Raw genomic sequence first — 21,400 nt, 5'->3', positions numbered from 1 at the left:
ACAGTAATACATTGAAAAAACACTTTGGTTTATACTCGTTGTTTTATATCCAAACGTTTATGAAACACTAGGGGGCACTGTTGCTTTATTGACACGAGAAGCAACTCCGCTAAAGAAGAATCTCCGGTTTCAACATGGATGCAAACGACACCGAAGGTACTCACTTTGGCTCTTATTTGTTATTTACAGTCCGTATAAATTGTATTTGGGAGCTTTATGTGACTCCCCGTTAATAAAAATTGCTTACGTTTATGTCCCGTCTTTGTACAAGACTGCTTACGTGAAATAAAATGGAGCTTTCAATCGATTTTTAGCCCGTATTGTGATAGCTTAGCAACTGTTTGGCTTAGCCACCGTTTTCTTTTTCAACTCAACCGGTCTGCAGCAGCAAACATGACATAAATTGTGTATTTAACAATTAAAAATCGCAAGAATAAATACCTGGATAGCCTGAGAGTCTTGTTAAAATTATAGTGGAACAAAAGTACGAATATTAGGATGTCATTTAAGCTAGTGTTTAAAAAATTAGTTGTGATTGCCAGGTGTTCATTTTTTACTATGCTTAATTGTATCATGGTGTAATAAAATTTCTACACCCAATATTTACAATGTATGAAATGTCTCACTTATCCATCATAGTTCTGTTGCGCCTTCAGTTAAAAATTCAGTTACAATTTTAATTCCCAGACAACATGAACAACGATGGGGACATCTCATCTGTTATGGGATTCTCTGGTTTTGGTACGTATGACATGGGGGTTGGGGGGGGGGGGCAGTGCTTAAACTGCTTTTTAAATGTTTTTAAATGTGCCTTCACTAGGAAAGAAGGCCCGCACGTTTGACCTGGACGCCATTTTTGAACAGACCCGGCGAACGGCCATCCAGAGGAGTCGCCAAGTGTTAGGTGACTATAATAAACCCGCACGCTTGTCTGGCTATATTTCAACTGTCGTTAACATCCTTTTGTTCAGATGACAGGGAGAAGGAAATGGAGACACAAGAGAAAAGCTCAACATCAGTCCACAAGCAGAAAGATGAAGTAAAGGCAGCAGCCACTTCCAGGTAACCTTTTTGCAATCACCATTTCAATTCAGATTTCAAATTAAGCTTTCAATACTGAATTAGGCCTTCAATATATGTTTTCAAGCCTGGTTTATAGTTTCAAACTAGGTCTTCAATCCCCTGACTGTTGTTAAATGTTTACAGAAAACAGGACATGGACAGCAGTTCAGACTCAGAACCTATCGGCCCTCCACCCCCCCAAAAAGACGAGGAGGATGATGATGATGAAGTGGGACCACCACTTCCTCCAGGGTACAGAGATGGTGCCACTAAAAGTGACAGTGACGACGAAGATGAGGAGCAAGATGATGATGACGACGATGAAGATGACGACGACGACGATGACGACGATGATGATGTATGTGACGTGTGCACGCTGTCTTAAAAAGTGATAGCAATGGCTCCAGATTGTGTGCTGTTGTTTTAAGGTGGCTCCACAAGATGGCAGCACCATAAAACAACACCAAGTGTATCTAAGTACAATTAAGATGACTGGAAAGAATACTAAAAGATATACTATTTAATTATAATATAAGAGATTGGTGTAAATTGTTTCCCCAAAATCATGCTTATTTGTTGTTGATTTTTTTAAATATTTGAAAAAAGATTTTAACCAACAGTTATCTAAAGTAACTAATCCACAACTACGTTCCTCTGTCCCGCCTCAGAATCCTCTCAAGAAGATCCCGGACACTCACGAGATCACCCTGCAGCACGGCACCAAGACGGTACCCGCCACCATCTTCCAACATAATCAATCTCCATTTGTAAATTACGTTTGACCTTCCTTGCATGCATTTTCTCAGGTGTCCGCTATGGCTCTGGACCCGTCGGGCGCCCGCCTGGTGACGGGTGGTTACGACTTTGATGTGCGCTTCTGGGATTTTGCTGGCATGGACCGGGCTCTGCAGGCCTTCCGTTCCCTGCAGCCATGTGACTGGTGAATCCACTTTTCTGTGAAGCACACTTAAAATATTAGTAAAATAAAACTGATTCGATACACAACTAAATTAAGCTTGGTCACAGGACAAATTCAAGTCGTACGTGAATGTACCATTTGACTTTTACTCCCCACAACTGCTGAGAAGCTCTGACCCATGTGCGTGTCCAGCCACATCCATGCACACACATTTGTTTATCCTCCAAGCAGATGGTAGTGGATGTTTGTTTGCGTGTTTACGCCGTGATTCACCGGCGCACAAAAAAAAAAAAAAAATGAAAGGTCCAAATGGTATTTGTTGTTTCCAGAGATGGAGCAGGCCTCCCCGATTTGTACCCGAACGCAACATTTAAGTTGATTACATCTCTCTCCGGGAGCTTCTGTGCTTCAGACTCCACAGATGTTTCAGACCCAAAGATTTAGCGTTTGAGCCTCAATTCCATTCTGCCTTTGAACTTTTTTGACGCTGCGCAGCCGATATGTTGATGCTCCGTTCCGCGTCCCGCTGTGTTAATGCTATTTGATCGTGACCTAAATTGCTAATCTCATTCGGGTTAAGTGGTGCCCACTTGGCTCGCATGCACTGCCGTGCTCTTGCGTGCAACTTTGGACTGGGTGGTATGGCCTTGAAATAAAATCTGTAGTTTCACAAAAATATTTTTTTTTCGATATCCCCCACTAGAAACGCAAATGAACAATTAAAGGTATTGAACTTTAAAAGTAAAATATAACGGAACTGCACTTGTGCAGTGATTCTTTCACATACATACCGCCAGTGGCTGAATTGAGGTCTAATGAGATTGTGCTGATGGGTTTCTGGTGTCTCATGAAGTCATCAGATCCGAGCGTTGCAGTACAGCATCACCGGGGACCGCATCTTGGTGGTGTCGGGAAACGCACAGGCCAAAGTCTTGGACCGTGACGGCTTCAATGTGATGGAGTGCATCAAGGGAGACCAGTACATCGTCGATATGGTCAACACCAAGGTACCACTTTTGATTCAATAACCCAAGTTAGGAGTCTTTGCTGTGTTACTGCGACCGAGAACAACCTGAACGTATTTTGCTGTGTTGTTGGGTTGGGGGGGGAAACCATGCCAATGCATAAATGTAGCAAGGTGGACCCAGGAGCGAGTGCTTTGTTGTTATTGTGTGCAAAACATAATGGTTTACACTTGGCGAGAGGAGTCAACAGTGGATCAATTGCACAAAGATGTTTGGGCTTTACTGTGTTTAAACGAGTCGATTGTTGGTTACGAGGCTAATGTTCTCCACAAACGGTTGGTACCCCCCCATGTAGTTTTATAGAAAGAACCTGAAAGTGATCTGAAAATAATGACTTAAGTATCAAAAGTCATTTTCTCACATTAAAGGTACTTGAGAATTGGGAGTATTTTTTTAATGACTAATCAAAATTTTCATTTACTTTTATCAATTTTACTAATATTAGCCAATTAATTGGCTGGGCCTTACTGCATTGATTTGTTATGGAGCCACTCTAGTGAAACCCCAACACGTCACCTGCACCTCAATGAAGAAAAAAGAAAAAAGAAAAACATCACTTGCCTCTTCCTCGCACACTGAAACGCTTCTCTCTGTCGGTGGGTGGGTTGGGGCCAAAGGGGCTACCCTTCTGTTATTCCACTTTGAGCCATTTGTTATGAGGAATTCCCGCAGAGGAAGCAGCGAAAAGAGGTCACGCCACACTTTACTTACACGTTTTTTTTCCCGTTTTTTTTTACGGCCAATTTGGTCGTTAATCTTGCAGAATTCCTACCGGACGTGTGTTTTAAATAACCTGCAGGTACATTAAACCTAAGCGTAGCTCAGGACTAGACACAACTAAGTTATGCACGTTCACACCCTGTGTAGCTTCTCCTCAGACATTTCCAGATACAAATGTTTTTTTTCTTCCTCTCCCTTGCTCTCATCAGGGCCACACGGCGATGCTCAACGACGGCAGCTGGCATCCCAAAATAAAAGAGGAATTCATGACGTGCTCCAATGACGGGTAAGCCTCCATGTCATTTTTTTATTTTTAAGTGCCTCATTAAGGACTCTTCTGATCCCAAAATCTCCTTACCTGACAGCAACACTACAAGGGGAATCTTTTCTTTGCCGCCAGCAGGGAGTCCTCTAATCCAGAAAATACCACTTCACTGTATCGCCATACATGCATTAAACAAAATCAGTTTAACATTGCATAATATATCCCCTTTAAGAATGTGAGTTGGGACAAGACAGCATTGAGTCTGAGTGTGACAAGCAGCAGTGTTGAAACTCGCCGCGGTGGTTATTAATTAGAAGCAGGAAAGGCCTCTGCCCGCGCTCTTTCGAGGCACGACAACCCTCCTACATTTGTTTATTTAGTTCTCGTTGAGGCTCTGGAAATCCTCCCCTGGCACGTTAGCAGCGGTCGAGCATAAAAGGGGAGAGGCCACAGGTGCAGCCTGGGTCGACATAGTGATTCGAGTAGGCCCCGGTGATGGAAAAGAGTGTTAGCATCTCATCACCACTTCCCACATCTTCATATTAATGCAACAGGTGGCAAACATAGCTTCAAAATGGGTTTCTACATATTATGTAGGCCTTGTTTGTATTGTCTTTTATTGTTGTTATACATATATTTCTAACACCCCCTTTGAAATTTACATTTCTATCTAATAAAAGTCAGATAACCTCCGACATCAGTTTTCATAAGAGAAAAGGTTCAAATAGCGATGCCCAAAATTGAAATGTAAGTCTGCCATTTTGGTTTGCAGTAGCCTTTTTGTGAGATGCAAATTATGATAGAGGCAAAAAAATGGGGTATATAATGTTCAATTCTTCATTCTTGGGATATTTTGATAAAAACAAATCACAGACGAGTATAAACGAATCTAGTGTTGTGCAGACCTCTAATACACCTGCAAATCTGCACTTCTATCGTCAATGAATTCTCTGAGGACAAAAAACCAAGATGCTATTGAACGTATGGCTGCCATTGTCCATGGCTGCCATTAGTAGGCCTTTATTTTTTTCCAATGGACCCTGGTCAGCCAACTGTACCAGTGGGTGTTTGCAACGACCTTCTATGTGCTTTAAAAATTCATTCTGACACCATTCTGTCTTTGCTGCAATGCTAGAGCCTCTTTTGTTGTTTATTTCAATAGCTTTTTAAGCGTGACCACTGGACCGCCCAAACCCTTTTAATTAAAGCTCCCGTTGCCCCCCCACTCGCATTCATAGCAGGTGTGACCCCGGCTACTCGGAAATCCAGCATTTTCCTCTGGAAGGAAGTAGTGACAGTGGGTGGTAGCGATTGTCTTGCAATTATTGTTTAAATCAAAGAGATAGCATCTATAAAGAGTCACGGAATTGAAAGGACTGAAAAGACAAGCCCCAAAACCATTTGTGGATCTTGTCACATGGTTGAACAAACCTTTGATTGCGAACAACCTTCATGTATTTATAGAAACATCTGTAACAAGATAGACGTGTAGTCCTTGTATGTTATTTCTTGGTGCCCCAGGTGAACATACTCACGCAGCCAAGAGGGAGTCAAGCGAAGATAGGGCGATTGGGCACTAGCTAATGGAACCCACATGTCACACACACACATTTCACACCCGCAAACACATACAATTTGAGGAATGTTTCCAAGGATTCCCGTCATTCTAGCCTGCTTACAAGGCCGCAGCTGGATTTTAACACGAGGCCGGGATTCACCAGGACAACATTCGACTTTAGAGGTCCAAGCTATTTACAAAACGATTTTTTTCATTACGGTGTGTCTTTTGGGTCTTGAGATCAAGCCTTCTGAACTGAAAGAAAGAAATCCATCCAACGGTATGTCGCTGTGATTCAGTCTGAACATCAGGTTCATCTACAGTCCAGTGCTTCTCGGTCGATGGTTCGCTTTACATTGCTAGTCTTCCATGTCCATCCTGACAACACTCGCATGCCAAACACCATCAAGATGGGAATTTGTCCTTGTTCAGTCTAAGTCATGGCTGGATTATCAACTCTTGTTTTGGTTTTATAGTCCAATTCGAGCCAGCGCGACTGCGGACTCTGCTGCTGTGTATCTTATTTAGTTTCTTTAACCCCTCAAACCGCTGTGACTTTTCTGAGTTCCTATAACATTGCTTGGACCACAGTGGATTTTCTTTAGCTTTCTTGCTTGAGCACCTCCTAAATCCTCCCCACTTTACTTTGCCCGCTTGTGATGGAGTATGGACAAGCTTCAAATATCCCTCCTAATCCCCCTTTCCCAAAACACAGCCCCGGTCAGACACCCTGCCATTACACGGCACACCCACTCACCAGAACCTGACCAATGAATAACCCTCGTACAACCCGTGTGCACCTATCTCATCCTTATCTCGACATCGAAGAAAGTGTTTCGGGTCAGTATCGCCCGGTCTGTAACCTGATGGACAGATAAAATCTGGGAGGCCAGTGGGGGAACTGTCTCTCCTCAGTTGATGTGTGAACCGCTGGTCTACCTCATAAAGTGCCCACGCATGGCTGGAGATGTATGGTCCTCATTTTATTACATTCACTGAAGCCTTTGTGTTGAGGGAACGGGGAGAAACAGGGGGACTGCTGACTGAACGGAAAACAAGGGCGCAGGGATAAGAAACGGGACCAAAATGTTTTTGCTGGCTTCTACATACTATGTATGACTTGGTGTTACTTTTCCATAACAAGCCACATTCTTCGGTGTCTCAAAAAGATGTCTCACTTTTGAAATACTCTCAGAGGGAAGTGGCCATTGTGGTTAGAGTGTCAAGAGCAGATTGCTGCAGAGATAGAGACTGGAAGACACAAGAAGTAGACACCGAATTTTTTATGGAACAGCTTCTTACTTTAGAAAACCGTAAATACCCAACAGTATTCCGTGCATTTTTTTTTTAAACCCAGAAAAAGTCATTTGTCCGTGGTAGTCGGCGTGTAATGTTCCTTACTGCCACCCACAGGACTGGAGTGGAACATTACTGTTTCGCATGTGAGATTTTTTTTCAATGAATCAGACGGACATGTTTAGGATTGTTCCACCTTGGTGGAGGCCTGAGTGCTGTTCTCGTTCGCCTCGTTAACTCTTTTCTGCTTTGTGTTGATTCAAACACGACGATGGATCAAACAGAGTTTTCTTTGACCCTTGCCAGCTCTTACTCAAGCCGTAAGTCTTGAGCTGGCATTTGTCTCACATTGTTAGACTTTGTCCAAACACTGGCTCGAGAGTGTATGTCTGCGACGTTCTCGGCGGCAGCGGAGGAGGAATTCTGTTAGTAGTAGCAGCCCCAACTGTGTGTTTACGCACCTCGGCCTGACCTCATGACCCGAACGGTCCCAGTGTTCACTGCAGGACATGGTGGGTTGTAGAAACATTTGGAGTCTTATTCCCTGCTCAGTGTTTGAATAGTCAAAATGTAGACTAGAGATAGTCAAGGTATGTTGAGGTACGCTCTTCTATTTGTTTTTTAACCAGATGATATTTTGATGATATGGTGTCTTTAACGGCTTAGAATGGCTTTAAAATTATTTTCTGTAGAATGGAGCAAGATTACTTTGAATTGTTCTTGCAGTTGACTTTGAATCAACAGTACTTCTGCTGGTTTCAGGCAGTACTGAACTTTCAAGCAATAGTCCTCACCCATCATCAAGACTTCGTAGTATTCACGTCCTAACGCTAGAGTCCAATGCGTTTTACGTGTTGTGTGTGGTGCTAAGCAGATGTTGAGGAACATTTGGGTTTCATGGCAGCTTCAGGCCCACCAGCCTGATCAACCGTTTGCTGGCCTGCAACCTCTGAGATTTAGCTTCCCTAACCACATGTTCATGCTCATTGTATCTCTTTAGTATTTTAATTTATCACCACAGGGATGTCTCGAATGACTTCATATGTTTGAACCGGTATCTTCTTTACGACTTGATTCACGCCGTTGGATCGAAGATCAATGACATTCCCGTTTCCTTTCCGCAGCACCGTGCGAACGTGGGATGTAACGTCAGAAAAGAATCACAAGTCCGTGTTCAAACCTCGCTCAGCCCAAGGGAAGAAGGTCACCCCCACGTGCTGCACCTACAGCCGTGACGGAAAGCTCATAGCGGCCGGCTGCCAGGACGGAACCATTCAGATCTGGGACAGAAACCTCAGTGTGAGTCGTACGCTTCTTTCACTTCTACAGTATGTGCCTAGAATTTCATAGTGTATGGAACCGGCAATTAAAATGCATTCACTGTCGGGTTTAAATCCGAGGCGAATTAGGCCCAATTGTGTTCCCCACCCTGTTTTCCGCTCGTTTTTTGTTTGCCTTTGGGGGTTGCTCCTCTTAGTCTTCTCTTAAGCAGGGCTCCTCAAAACATAAACCCGGGACTCCATGTACAGTTTGTTTTCTTACAGAGGTCACACAGTGGTCAGGTTTCTGGTCTGCTTTAAAATGCTTTGGTCCAAAAACGAAGATGAGAATTTATTGAATGGACCACAACCAGGCTTGGATCAGAGTTTGTTTTTATTCTCTCCACTGTGCAGCTGCACTTAAGCACTGCAGTGCTTTGGATAAAATGCCAACAATGACATCACCATCATGTTTAAGATGGTTCTGGTGTCATGCTTGTGTTGTTACTGCGTTTTAATTCATTTATGTAATTCATAACATTTTTTTTTCAACAAATATCAAAATCTTCCCATCCAGTTTTCATTTCTTAAAAATGACCCCGAAACAGAAAACTGAGCTCTCATCCAAGCCTTCTGAAACATCATCTGGCATTCATAGAAAAGATGTCGGCCTGTTCATCCAAGCAGATGTTCATTGTCAGGGTATGTCACCTGCTGACGCTCCGAGAGGCAAAGCCAGAGGTCAAGCCCGGAGTCATTAGGATTAATCATTGGGGCACCGCCGACGTCTGTGCCAAATTTCTTGATGCTCCCTCCTACAGTTGTTTAGATGTTTCATGTCTGGGCTGCACGGCGCATCGCAGGGGCCCTCACTCACTTCACTGACTCACTTCAGTTTCTGCTTTAAAAGTATTAAAAAAAAAATAGTTATGAAAGTGGCTCTGACTTGCTTTTTTAGTTGAGAAGCATGCAAGTCGATGAAAGGCACAATCAACATTTCCCTCTTTACATTTTCCACTATTAGTGCCCAATTAGAGATTGCATTCCTTAAGAATGTTGACGTCATTGGTTGATTTTGGCATTGTTGCTCATTGGATTATTTCACATCCTCACGCCAGCCAAAACCTCCTCCAGTACTTATCAGCAACCATTACAATAACAAGCAATCAATGCGGACAACGTTGGCCGCTTCTGTTATTTCATACAAAAACGGTGACGGTTAAACCGTAGCTAGCGAGTCGGAACGGCTCAATTAGAGCGAGGGGCTAATCCAGATTAGTCGAATGGGAAGTAGGCTACACCGTAATGACTCATTCAAGTCAATTCTAATCAGATAACAACACTTAACAACGTGCGGTAGTTTTAGTCCTGATTGGCGGTGCTTTCATTAGTCTCAATTGTAAAGATTTCGTTCCTCATTCCACTGGCGGAGTGCTCGGAGCAGCGCACTCCTGAGAGATTGGATTAAAGCGCTCAAAATTTACGAGCGCTCCTTGTCCAAGCTAAATATTTACCGTGCGTCCCATAGCAGCTCACAATAGTCATGTCTGTTCCCTGACCACTGGAGCCTGCCCCCTGTCTGAATGGCTCAAGAATTCTTCGCCCGTGCCCTCTGCCCTAATCAGGAACCTGACTTGAATTCAGCCACGAGCCTAAAAAGGAGTCGACCTTGTTCTTTTATTGCCGCTGCCCTCCCCCCCCTTGTCTGTCTGTCTCCTGTATTACTCATGGTCAGACTATGCAGGGCAGATCAATCACGATCAATCATGTGCATCACCTTGATGTGGAGCTGCGCTATTGGGGGTGACATGGGCTTGATTAATCCTACGATCGCCAGTCAAGTCGGTCCTCCCGGTGAACTCCCATCGAGAGTAATTGCTCGCCCTCAATCGGGTCGGGCTGAATCAGAAGAAACAGTTCTCTTGATACTTGTGCGGGCCTTGGTTCCAAAACATTACCCCAGAGATCGGTGGAATGTGGTGAGGTCATCGATGGTCTTAGATATTTCCACATTTCAAACGAAGGACCCCAAAGGTTGAAATGTACTGTTTTTACAGAGAAACTGATTTGGACTGAAAAATAATCCTATCAAAGCCTAAAGGTGAGAAGAACTGTGTTGGCTCTACAAGTTGTCAACATTAAGATCGGTGGATATTTGTGTTGGGCGGTCTGTGGAAGTTTGCACGCGCAGACATTCATAAAAGATGAAGCTGCGCGAGCGCCGCCGTCCTTTTTAAGTCCAACGAAAATGTTTAGAAAACCATCACAACATAGACGAGTAACTAAAGACGACTTGATGAGTTATGAGCTTCAAAATTTTTGGATCGATAACAAAACAGTTGTCGGGCTTCTTGCCGCCTGTCGTCAACCAATCAGCGTTCCGATTTGGTCTTCGACTTGGAACGTACCTTGGCCCTGGAAAGTACCAAAACTGTTCTGGTTGGAAGATTTGTCAAGAATTCTCGATTGCCGAGCGTGTTGCCGATGCAGTAACTAAAAGCGAACACACTGACTGCATATGTGGGCGCTGTGATACTTCAACACACACTCATGCTTGGACGCTGCCTCTCTATCGCCACTTGTTGACTTCCATGAAAGATCCGAGCAGCTGTCCCGGCCCGCGGTTTGGCCACTTGATCCCCATAAAGTAACAAAGGTCAGCATGAGATGTCATTACTGGCTGCACAGTGGCCGTCGTCGAATGCTTCTTAGGTGTGTGCTTGTAAAGGTTTTGATGTGGTGGCGGCAGGGAGGGAGGGGGGGGGGGAGCAAGTGGCGGAGGGGGTGGGGGGTGGTATTCATATAATGATACTCGGATAACTTGGCGAGAACAGTTGGCCTCAGCGGTCGACCGGGTATCACTACTGAAACCCGACGCACTGTTCCCTCCGCGATTTATCAACTCTCGCCATTCGACATGTTTAGATGATGAAAGGCCCCCACAAAAACTCCCCAAACGATGTATAAAAACATCAAGCCTGCAATTGAAGATTATTTTAATCATCTTGTTTGTTAATCAATCAATGAATCTGATTTTAAAAATTTAAATCCCTTTATTAAAAAAAAAAACAGGACATTTGAAAAAACGTACAAACATGATTTGATGAAATGAGTAAAATGACCAGTTTGAAATGAAGGACTCGGTTCGCCGAGCTTGTCGCACGGTCCTGAACGGCGAGGGCTCCGGTTTCATGAGCGACCGTGTAGCTTATCACAGGAAGCAAATGCCCCGGCATCCAGCGAAGCCGGCCAACATCGGCATGGTAAATAAACGCTCCGCATTTTCACAACAACAGTATAGGAGCTCGAAATAGCCACAGCAGGGTGTATGTAACTGCCCATCACTGGCAACACTTTGATTGACAGCCGTTATTACCCGGTTGAACTTTATTACACGCCTATCAATGAGTTTATTAAGGCCAATTAATCGGAAAAGATTCGGAAGTAGTGTGAGCTATCCCAGCTGACGTTGGGTGACGGAGAAAAATCTGCACCGAGTATCATTCCAGTCATACCTTCTGTTCAGATTTGTACAATTTACGAACACCAGTTTGGATTTATCTGCCACCCGAGCGCATATCTTGAACATTTCAACAGATGTAGACGAAACGCTGTTCCGAGGCCGCGAAACACGCGGCTACCGTGCACGAGGCTACCACATAAAAGGAGGCAGAAACGCAGCGGGTGCTAACCGCAGATGGGATTCATTTTAGCAAGAAAGCCATCAAATCCCCCCCCCAAAAAAACAAAAAACATCATGGTGAAAGGTTCTCATAACTTACTGGTTGAACACGGAAAAAAAACAGTGCCTGCGGCGAACACGAGATTTTGAAAACTTTATGTATAAATGATAAATGCGTTTGGACACTTACGTGAAATATCACAGCTTGGCAGCGTATCTATGCCAAAACATCTCCATATGCCTGATGTACACATACTTTTTTTTGAAAAATTGGTAATTTGCTTTCAGCAAAGGATGCACCTTGGAGAAGATACGGACAGTCGAATAAAGTTCGCCTTAAGACGAGAAACCGTCATTTCATCATGTTAAACTGACCCCTTGACTTTTATACCGGCATATGCAAAAGAGGCAGTAGATAATGAGCGATTAAAAAAAAAAAAAAAAAAAAAAAGGAAAGTCTGAGTCCGTGGTAAGACAAGTAAAATGATGACAGGGAAAATGAAATCTTGTCCAAGGCCAAGCCTTTAAAAAAAAAAAAGTGGAATCCTGGTTATCTACAGTTCAAGGTGACACGGTTATCTTTTTTTGTTTCACTTAATAACCTCACTCCGTTTACTTTGCAAGTGACCTCAATTCCCTCCAGTATCATGAGGGCACATCACTCTTTCACCTCACACTCGCCACACCAGCGTTTCTCTATTCTTCTCTATCTTATCGCTCGCAGGCACACTTAAAATTCCTTATCCGCATTTCCGAGACAAAAAGCTCCTATTGCGCCATTTTCTTTTCATTCGTTTATTTGCATTGCGCTTAGAATTAATGAAATTGGAGCGGTATAAACCCAGGTTATGTTTGTTTGGGTGTTAGCAAGTCGGCTTGCCTCGCTTATTGCTTCACAGGCAGCTTTTAATGATCGATCGCTGTTATCTGCCTCGGATGAGGAGAGGAGGGCCTGACAATTCTTCCAGTTTTTTTTTTTTCTTCCAGACGTTGTGTCTATGTGTTAAAAAGAAGGCCAAAGTGTTTGTTTTGGTGTTACCAATCCGCAATTTCACTGCACAAGACTTCAAAAGGATATCCGAGTTCTGTTGGACGGAGGATGTGAGCGAGTACAGTTCATCCCTTGGCTTTAAATTCTATGCCACCATACCGTCGGATTATTTTTGCAATTCCAATTGATGAGGTAGTTGGCCCTGTTTACCTTCTTTACAAGATATGAAAGAAGCAAACCAGGAAGAGCTTTTCGTATATTCTTATTCTGCTGCGTGTATTAATTATATGGATTTTTCTCACGATTCTAGGTGCACACCAAGTTCCACTGTCGACAAGCCCACACCCCAGGATCCGACATCTCCCGCATTGCCTTCTCCTACGACGGAACTGTTCTCGCATCACGTGGAGGTGAGAAGTTGAATTGCGGATAAACATTGGCTTTCCTTGAAATGATTATTTTTTTTATTCACCTGTTGTGTTGTCTCCAAGGCGATGACACACTGAAAATTTGGGATATTCGCAACTTCAAGAAGCCATTACACATGGCCACCGGCCTGACTAACTACTTTGCGATGTGAGTCGTCGCAATTCCAAAAATGTACCTCAGCTCAGCGCCGCCACAAGGCAACGATTTCATGTTTTTAATTACTCCCCGAGCAGGACCGACTGCTGCTTTAGCCCAGACGACCAGCTCGTCGTAACTGGGACCTCGGTGAAGAAAGACGAGGGCAGCGGGAAGCTGGTCTTCTTTGACCGAGCTACCTTTCAACGGGTCTACGAGATAGAGGTCACCAATGCGGTAAGATCATCTTGTTGCTAATGAACTCAAATTAAAAATCACTTTAAAACGCCTAATTAAGTCGTATTTTTTGCCATCATGAGAAAATATGAGATGGCGCGATAGATTCAAAATATGAATGGCGGAAGTGGAGCCAGTGAATGAGAAGCCATTTTAAATTGATTAAAAGAGTTGTGAATAATAATAACAAAATAAATACATTAGATATAAATGAAAAAAAAATACAAATAGTTTACTTTAAAATCTTTTAAAAAATATTAAATAAAAAAAAAAAGTTTTCCTAAAAATCCAAAATAAACCCTTTTTTTTATTCAGCCCTGCTGTGAAATATGGAACTAAACAAAAATATTTCGAGTATTACATCTCACCTTGCATCTCCTAAATGTCAGCTTGGATTGCAGAAGCCTCCATCATTCGTTATTATGGACGGTAAGTCGCTGTAATTCAAAGCAGTTGACCGTAAGCCACTCAGATGATTTAGCACACGGAACGAGTAACTCGTCTCGCTGTCTGAGATGAAAGATTGACGGTGCCATGTAATGTTATTCACACATGGGCGCTCGAGGCGGCACGGGGGGAAACCTTTTAAAGCGGCAAGCTCGTCAAACTTGGAGAAAGTCAAGTAATCGGATCGTCTTGGATTGGATCCGTCTTGACGCACGCCGTTACCACGAAGCCTTGGCAAGACGGGTTTATTGACACTTTTTTATTCGAGGTGATGACTTTGATTGTTCAAATCCAATTATGTTAAGTCTCCATCAGCATGTTCTCGTGTAGTTCTTTGCGGTCCATCGGAGCTGGTAACTAGTCAAAACATTGGACGTCTTACAAAATACCAAGTCAGAAGCACTCTGGCACATTAACGTTGGCCATTGGGTGAACTTGGCTGTGTAACATTAAAGAGATCTGTGTATCTATTGTTTGTGGCCTTCTAAGCCAGAAATTGTATCGGATCTCTTTGGATTGCGCAGGTGGCCTGTAGGTAAAAGGACACGTTGTTCATCGCACGCCGTTTGACTGACAGCCACCAATAAAAACTTGGGCGGCGCTGAGTTGTGGTTCTCAAGTGCCTCCTCCCGCCAAATGAGTCACAACAGTGGAACAAATCGAACAAAAAACGAGTTCACACTTGAGCCCATCCAAGAACAACTGGGCCTGTCCAATAGCGGGGAAACTCATCCAGATATATATAAAAAAAAAAAAAAAAAAGCGGCCTTTATATCTCATTTATGTCTAAAAATGGCCTCGAGTCAGGAAGAGAGAAGCATCATCAGTAGCAACCTTTTTTTTGTCTCATCTCATTAAAATAGCAATGTAATAAATAAATGCCTTTTTGTCTGGCGACGCCCAACGCTGGCTGAAAACATTTTGCGAACACGGACGGGGACTGGAAAAGCCGCAGCTGTGTTTCTTGTTTAGTGGCCGCTGAGTGGATCCAAATGTGCTTCTGACAGTTTGGAAGTCTCGCTAGCCAAAGCTCAGCAGCCTCAAGGGGAGCGACGGCGCTTGCGTCTGACTCGCCGTTAACTCACTTCCTGTCATGTGAGATTACATGAATGAAGGATAGTGTCATTCCTGAAGTCCTGCAAGGCGTCAAAAATAAGAAAAAAAGTCAGCCGTGAACTAAAAAAAAAAGGCGTCTAAGCTATCCGATTGGACCCTTAAAAAATGTGGCAATGGAAATAAAAAGTATTTCCGATCCATCGTAAGCATTCTATGCTCTGAAAATAATCGTAAATGTTGTCGTGATAGCCGGACAAAAGAAAGGATTACGAGCTCCTCTCGAGCTTTCACTATTCATAGGGCGGACGAAAGGCAGAAGTTCATATCAAAGCATCATTTTGTGGTGGGAAGCAGTCATGCGGGAAGGAGAAATTGCTCTTCCAACAAGTCGGCAGATTTTAGTGTTAGCTTAGGCCACGATATGATACTGAGCAGCTCAAGACGTACGAGCAGAAACAGTTAGACTTGGCGGTGCCCAAAAGTATTAGTCACAAAAAGAAAGTTGAATTCTGCTGGGCTTGAGTTGACACTTTTTAAAAAAAAAAAAAAAAAAATCCTGCTCAATAACAACTTTTCTTGTCACGGTACGTTTATATCCCTTTTCAATATGGCCCTAAGACTCATTTGTAGATTCCTGCCGCTTCTGTTAAAATAATCTGAGTCAAGAGGCGTGATGTATGTATCTGCGTAAACTCCCGTTCTCAGGAGGATGCCGGGTCGGGATGGAGCTCTGATGTTGTGTGGATTGTGACTGAGTTACAAGTGATTGGTGGCCCTTTTCATTTCGCTTCCTCCGCCCGCCCGGACTGCACTGCACTTAAATTCTTCGGCCGTGGGAGATAGCGGTGGCTGGTGTAAACATTGTAAATAGTTCTTTCATCAGGTTCACCAAGTGTACTCCTGCGTCATAAAGAAAATCGAAAAAAAAAATCAAATTAGTTTGGCAAAACCCGGCAGATCTACTACTAATATTTGGCTTATTGGTAACGTGACGACGAGTGAGTTGGAAGGAAATTACAAAGTACATTCAAGACGACGGGTCTAAAAAGTCAATTGGACGTGCCAGAAACAAAAAGTGACATGTAAATGCACTCAAGTGAGATTACAGTAATGGCCTCGTTTTATAAACAAGCGCTGCAGCCTTTCCACAAAAGAGGTGATCCTCTCTGCCAGCACATAAGCAAGCTGTACCTGTCTGCAGGCTGCGTTGTGTTTTTGCCACTGCTCTGAATATAAAAAGTCTACACACCCCTAATTCAAAGGCCAGTTTTGGTAATATTACAAAAAAATTAGACCAAGTTAAATTATTTTCAAAAATTTTTTTCGTCACTAATCTGACCTTTAACCTGTACAATTTAATTGAGAAAAAATGTTTTGGGTTTCTGAGCAACTATAATTCTGAACAACTTTTTGGCCCCGGAGTGGAAGAGCGTGAGTGATTGATTATTCCACCGCACACGAAGAGGTCGGTGATTATTTACAAACACTGCAAATTCCCACCACACAGAACAAGGACAGGTTTCCCCCTTTGGCCAGCAAGAGGATTTTTTTTTTTTTTGGGTCTGGCTGGAAATACCATCACTCGACAGCGGGTCAGGCTTACATCCAGCCCCCATTCGTGCGCTTGTGTTCTAACTTGTACGTTCTGTCGGACTGAACAACTTTGTGAAATCTGTTCAAGTTAGCGTGATTTAATATACAGCCTTCCTCTCACATATTTTTGAACAAACTCAAGCAATAAATTAATCCCCATTCTAACGAACAGACCTTTCTTCATACATAAATGTTTTGGCATTATCCAACATCGCAACCTCGATTTGAATTTGATTAATTGATTAGTCTTAATCGACTCGACGTGACCTGAGATTTAGTAATTGCCAATGTAACACAATGCTCACCTCAGATTGACCTCTGGGATTAGATTTATGTGTCGGGTTGATGCGTTATCAAATTGTCCAGTCATCTAAAACCCAATTTTGAAGTCAATTTCCACTCATTCACAAAGAAAAAAATAATTCACACCAAAATTCCACTCGGCATTAATAACAATAGTGGTTAGTTAGATGGGTTTTTTTTGTGCTTCATTTTTTTTTAAGGACATATGACATAATTTTAGCTATACAGAGAAGCTGGAATCATACAAGTCTTCAAGAATATTCAATTTCCTTCTGCTTGCATCACATCCTGCTAGTTAAAATGCACGCTTGACCAGATTAACCCCTCATCTCTCAGTTTGATCTGAACTCATTCACCCTGATCATTGTTTTTATTATACATTGAATGCAACTGCTCGAATTGAAAGTCATCATTAAATGATCCTAATAATATCTCATATTAATGTGGAAGTGTGCGTGTAAGATTGACACTTTTTCCGCTGGTGTCCTGGTGGGAAGCTGAACAGCTGGACGCTAAGCAGCTTTCCACCCTCACCGAATCCGGACTACCCACCCCCCATCCCATCCCATCCCATCCCATCCCGTCCCGCACACGAGCGTCCAAGCCCACCGACCCACCCCCCACACTGCCCTCTGTTTGAGCTCACCTACAAATCTCAGTGGGTCGTCACACATGTTGATGGGCAAGTTCAGAACCCAGGACATTCCCATTGATGCCTAAATCACATTTTTGGGATTTCCTTGTCCCTGTCAAATTGTACATACAAACAACATCGTTAATGTTGCGTCAGTCATTTCCAGTTGAAGGAAATGCTTTCCACTGTTCTGCCACTGTTCGTGTAGCCTCGCGCACATTTTACTTACACACAACTCCCTGGATAAATGTGGTCACATTTGCCTATTGGCACTGGGCCATCTGTCACGCACACACTCACGCACGCAGACGCACATGCTGAGGGATCCGGCCCCCTCATCCCCAACCACCAAATATAGTCAAGTAGAGCAGCACAGCACTCTGGGGCTCATCCCCACCGCTACCAACACCAACCTGCTCTCACACACCATGCGCGAAAGGTATGATGAGCAGCATGCAGCAAACAATATGTATGTGTGTGTTCTGTCATGACAGAGTGCAGTGCGCTGCCTGTGGCACCCCAAGCTCAACCAGATCATGGTGGGAACCGGAAACGGGCTGACCAAGGTCTACTATGACCCCATTAAGAGCCACAGGTATTTTCACACACGCATTATGATGTGTTCCAATGAATCCATATTTTTGCTCAATGATTGATGTGCGTCTTTCTTCCAGGGGAGCTAAGCTCTGCGTGGTGAAGAGCAACATCAAACAGAAGCACGCCGAGGCGTTAACCCAGGAGTACGTTATCACACGTGAGTTTGAGCTAAGCCTTATTCACTCTGAGATCCGGAAATAGTGGTTATGATATTGTACCGAAAAATTCCAAGAAGAATTTTAGAAGAATCACTAATTGATTTTTTTTTTAAAATAAATTTCAGAGGCGAAAAAAAAAAAAAAAAAAAAAGAATAACTGAAATAACATGGTTATACAACTACATACAAATAAGTAGACAAAATGAATTTAGGGTAAGAAATTACACACACCCGTAAACAACTGGTACGTGGCTATGTTCACAATTAACCAATCACATCAAAACTTGAAATTACCTCTATCTTGACTAAGGCCCAATTCTATCTGAAGAATAGAGATGATGATCTTTTAGTGATGAGCAGTATTGTTTTTGAACCCAAAATTGCTTTCAATGCCACAAGCATGATCACTGCATTGCATAATACAAAAATGGCTCCAATACGAGTTGTCCTTAAAAGACTGAGCCCGCAACCAGGAGGAAACCACGCGGCGTCCACGGCCTTCCATTAGCTGATGGAGCGTCCAGTCGCGCATGAGTAGCTGGCCATCCTCGCGCCACGTGTCCCCTCAACACCCGATCACGCCAAGGACAAACGCCTTTCCTGACACCTATGGCGTGACGGGCCTCTCATCCTCACACCAGACTGTCAGGACGATTTAGACTCTTTTGTTTGGGTCGTGTGACGGCGGCGTGGAGTGGAAGTGGAGTGGCGCTCTAAGTGACGCACTCGGTGCTCTGCCGCTGGAAAATTAGAGGGCCCATTGAGGAGAGAAGCGGGGGAATCTGTTAACGCTAACCTTTTTGCTAAATGTGGCGTGGCAAAGAATTAACAACGATGGAAAATCACTTCATCCGAGCCTCCGGACACACACACACACACACGAATCGTTCTGTTACTTACGCACACTCGTGGCGTTAAGTGCTGGAGAGGCTTTTCTTGTTGATATCGCTCACTAAGGTGTGGAAAGACAACCCAAACATGGCGTAACCTCAGAACGCGAATGAATGAATTACGATGTTGAAATGAAAATCCAGCATTGTGATCATTTTTGTTGTTCTTCCCGGCAGCGCACGCCTTGCCCATGTTCAGAGAACCCCGGCAGAGGAGCACTCGCAAACAGCTGGAGAAGGACCGACTGGACCCCAAGAAGTCCCGCAAACCCGAGCCTCCCGTGTCTGGACCGGGTGAGGCCACTTTGTTTCAAAATGAGCTCGTGGTAGAAAATTACTCCTGTATGTGTTTTTTACAGTAAGACAGTATTTGTACTTGGTTCCATCCCACCACTGGTTGTGGATGTGTTGCTTTGAGCGTGTGCGTGCGCTAAGGGCGTCCAACCAGCCACACGAGCGCCAAGTCAACTTTCTCCACGTCCAGCTGGCCCGTCAGCGCAGTGTTTTGTTTCACGCTCGCAGCCGGCTCCTGATGTTTCCACTGTGAACTGCAGCATTGCAAAGAGATATTTCAAGCACGCAAAAGCCACACATGCGATCCAAATGCTCGTAACTATGACAAAGCTTCAGCAAAATATTGTTTCATTGTTCTCAAACACAACTGAGGAATCTTTTTACATCCGTGGCCAGTTCAAGCAAATGTGCCTTTTAGAAATGTAACTAAATAAGTCATTTGATGTTCCCTTTTGTTTTCTCATTTGTGCCGATCGGTCTTTCGTTCCAGGCCGAGGCGGCAGAGTGGCGGCTCACGGCGGCACCCTGTCGTCGTTCATCGTAAAGAATATCGCCTTGGATAAGACGGACGACAGCAACGCTCGCGAAGCCATCTTGCGTCACGCCAAGGAAGCGTCCGAGAACCCGTACTGGGTGGCACCAGCCTACAAGAAGTAAGAGCATCCAATGTGTCGACGTGACGACTCGGGGCTTTTTCCTTCACACCTGGGCGACATGTAAATGTTTAAAGAGCCGCGCTAGTTGCGCAGGTCCTCATTCAAACGTGATGGACGGCTTTAGATGGTCGGAACAGAAAGGACGTTGTTAGATGGCTATCGCACGCCAGAGGTGGAACAAAGCTGCCAGCTCGCACGTCCTCATGTTTGCACTCCCGAGCAGAAGCAGGTGAGCTTGGAGCTAATGTGTAGAAACATTCCGAGTTGTCAAAACATGTGGCACTAGATTGATGGAACGGGAGATCAAAGTCATTCAGAACATTTGGAATAGAATTTGGAGGAGTTCAACAAAGCGAGCTAGTCAGATTTAACTAGGAGCCGCTGTTTGTTTTTTTTTGCCATTAAGGATTATTAGGCCGGAGTCACTTTATTTTCTATATATGAATGAAAGGTTTCGCCTGAACCTCAGGCTGTGCATAAACGTGTTCATCCTGAAATCTGATTGGTCGTCTGGTGATTGCAGGACGCAACCCAATCCTGTGTTTGCAGAGGACTCAGAGGAGGATGAGGAAGCCGAAAAGGAACCAGAATGGAAGAAGCGTAAAATCTGAAGATATGAGAGCTTCTTACATTCAGACTCAAAAGCAGACTCGAGGTTGCTTTACCTACAACACTTACTCAAGGTCCAGAACGGAGGTACTGTCTGGGGTGTGCTTGTAGTTGGCAATCGTGGTCTCAGTGTAAGTAAAATGCAATTTTATGCTTCAAAAAACCAAACACTCACAATTTTGTCCTTCATTCTTTAGATTTTTAATAAATGGATCAGACAGACATGTCAAATATAATAATATATGAATTTATTTGACTCAACTCCGTAAATCCATGCAGACTTAGAGTGGAGTCTGGTCTAGTTAAAGCTGACGTCAGTAAATCATTTACAAGCAATTTTTTTTCCCTGGTCTATTAAAATGTGCACCACAAGTTTGCGTATGCCATGCAATATATTCACCAACAACACCCTGTATGATTGGTCACTTTGTATTTGGTGCTTTGACTGCAACTCGCTCATCTGAGAACAGTTCAAGAATGTAAGCTAAGTAGTACTTAATGAGGCTTTTTAGGTTTCCCTCACAGATAAAGCCAATTCATCGATCCCAAGTCCATCAGTAAATATGTAAGCCAGCGTTTCCGATG

General features: G+C 43.7%; 1 protein-coding gene across 2 annotated transcripts; it reads left to right on the top strand.

The window, feature by feature from the left end:
- Positions 1-71: 71 nt before the first annotated feature.
- Positions 72-21,054, top strand: LOC133163805 (WD repeat-containing protein 70). Of its 2 annotated transcripts, XM_061294033.1 has the most exons (18): positions 72-156; positions 688-741; positions 821-904; positions 972-1,062; positions 1,207-1,420; positions 1,731-1,790; positions 1,869-2,002; positions 2,835-2,988; positions 3,936-4,012; positions 7,970-8,144; positions 13,088-13,187; positions 13,269-13,353; positions 13,440-13,578; positions 18,106-18,206; positions 18,286-18,365; positions 19,434-19,550; positions 20,041-20,203; positions 20,730-21,054. In XM_061294033.1, the coding sequence occupies exons 1-18, from the start codon at positions 135-137 to the stop codon at positions 20,815-20,817; spliced, it is 1,938 nt and encodes a 645-aa protein (XP_061150017.1). In that variant the 5' UTR covers positions 72-134; the 3' UTR covers positions 20,818-21,054. The 2 variants fall into 2 exon arrangements, with proteins under 2 accessions (XP_061150017.1, XP_061150019.1); XM_061294035.1 differs by lacking the exons at positions 72-156; positions 688-741 and having other exon boundaries at positions 796-904.
- Positions 21,055-21,400: the final 346 nt, after the last annotated feature.

Source organism: Syngnathus typhle, linkage group LG12 (genome assembly GCF_033458585.1).
Source record: "Syngnathus typhle isolate RoL2023-S1 ecotype Sweden linkage group LG12, RoL_Styp_1.0, whole genome shotgun sequence".
Taxonomy (NCBI): domain Eukaryota; kingdom Metazoa; phylum Chordata; class Actinopteri; order Syngnathiformes; family Syngnathidae; genus Syngnathus; species Syngnathus typhle.
This window is presented reverse-complemented; position numbering and strand designations above follow the sequence as displayed.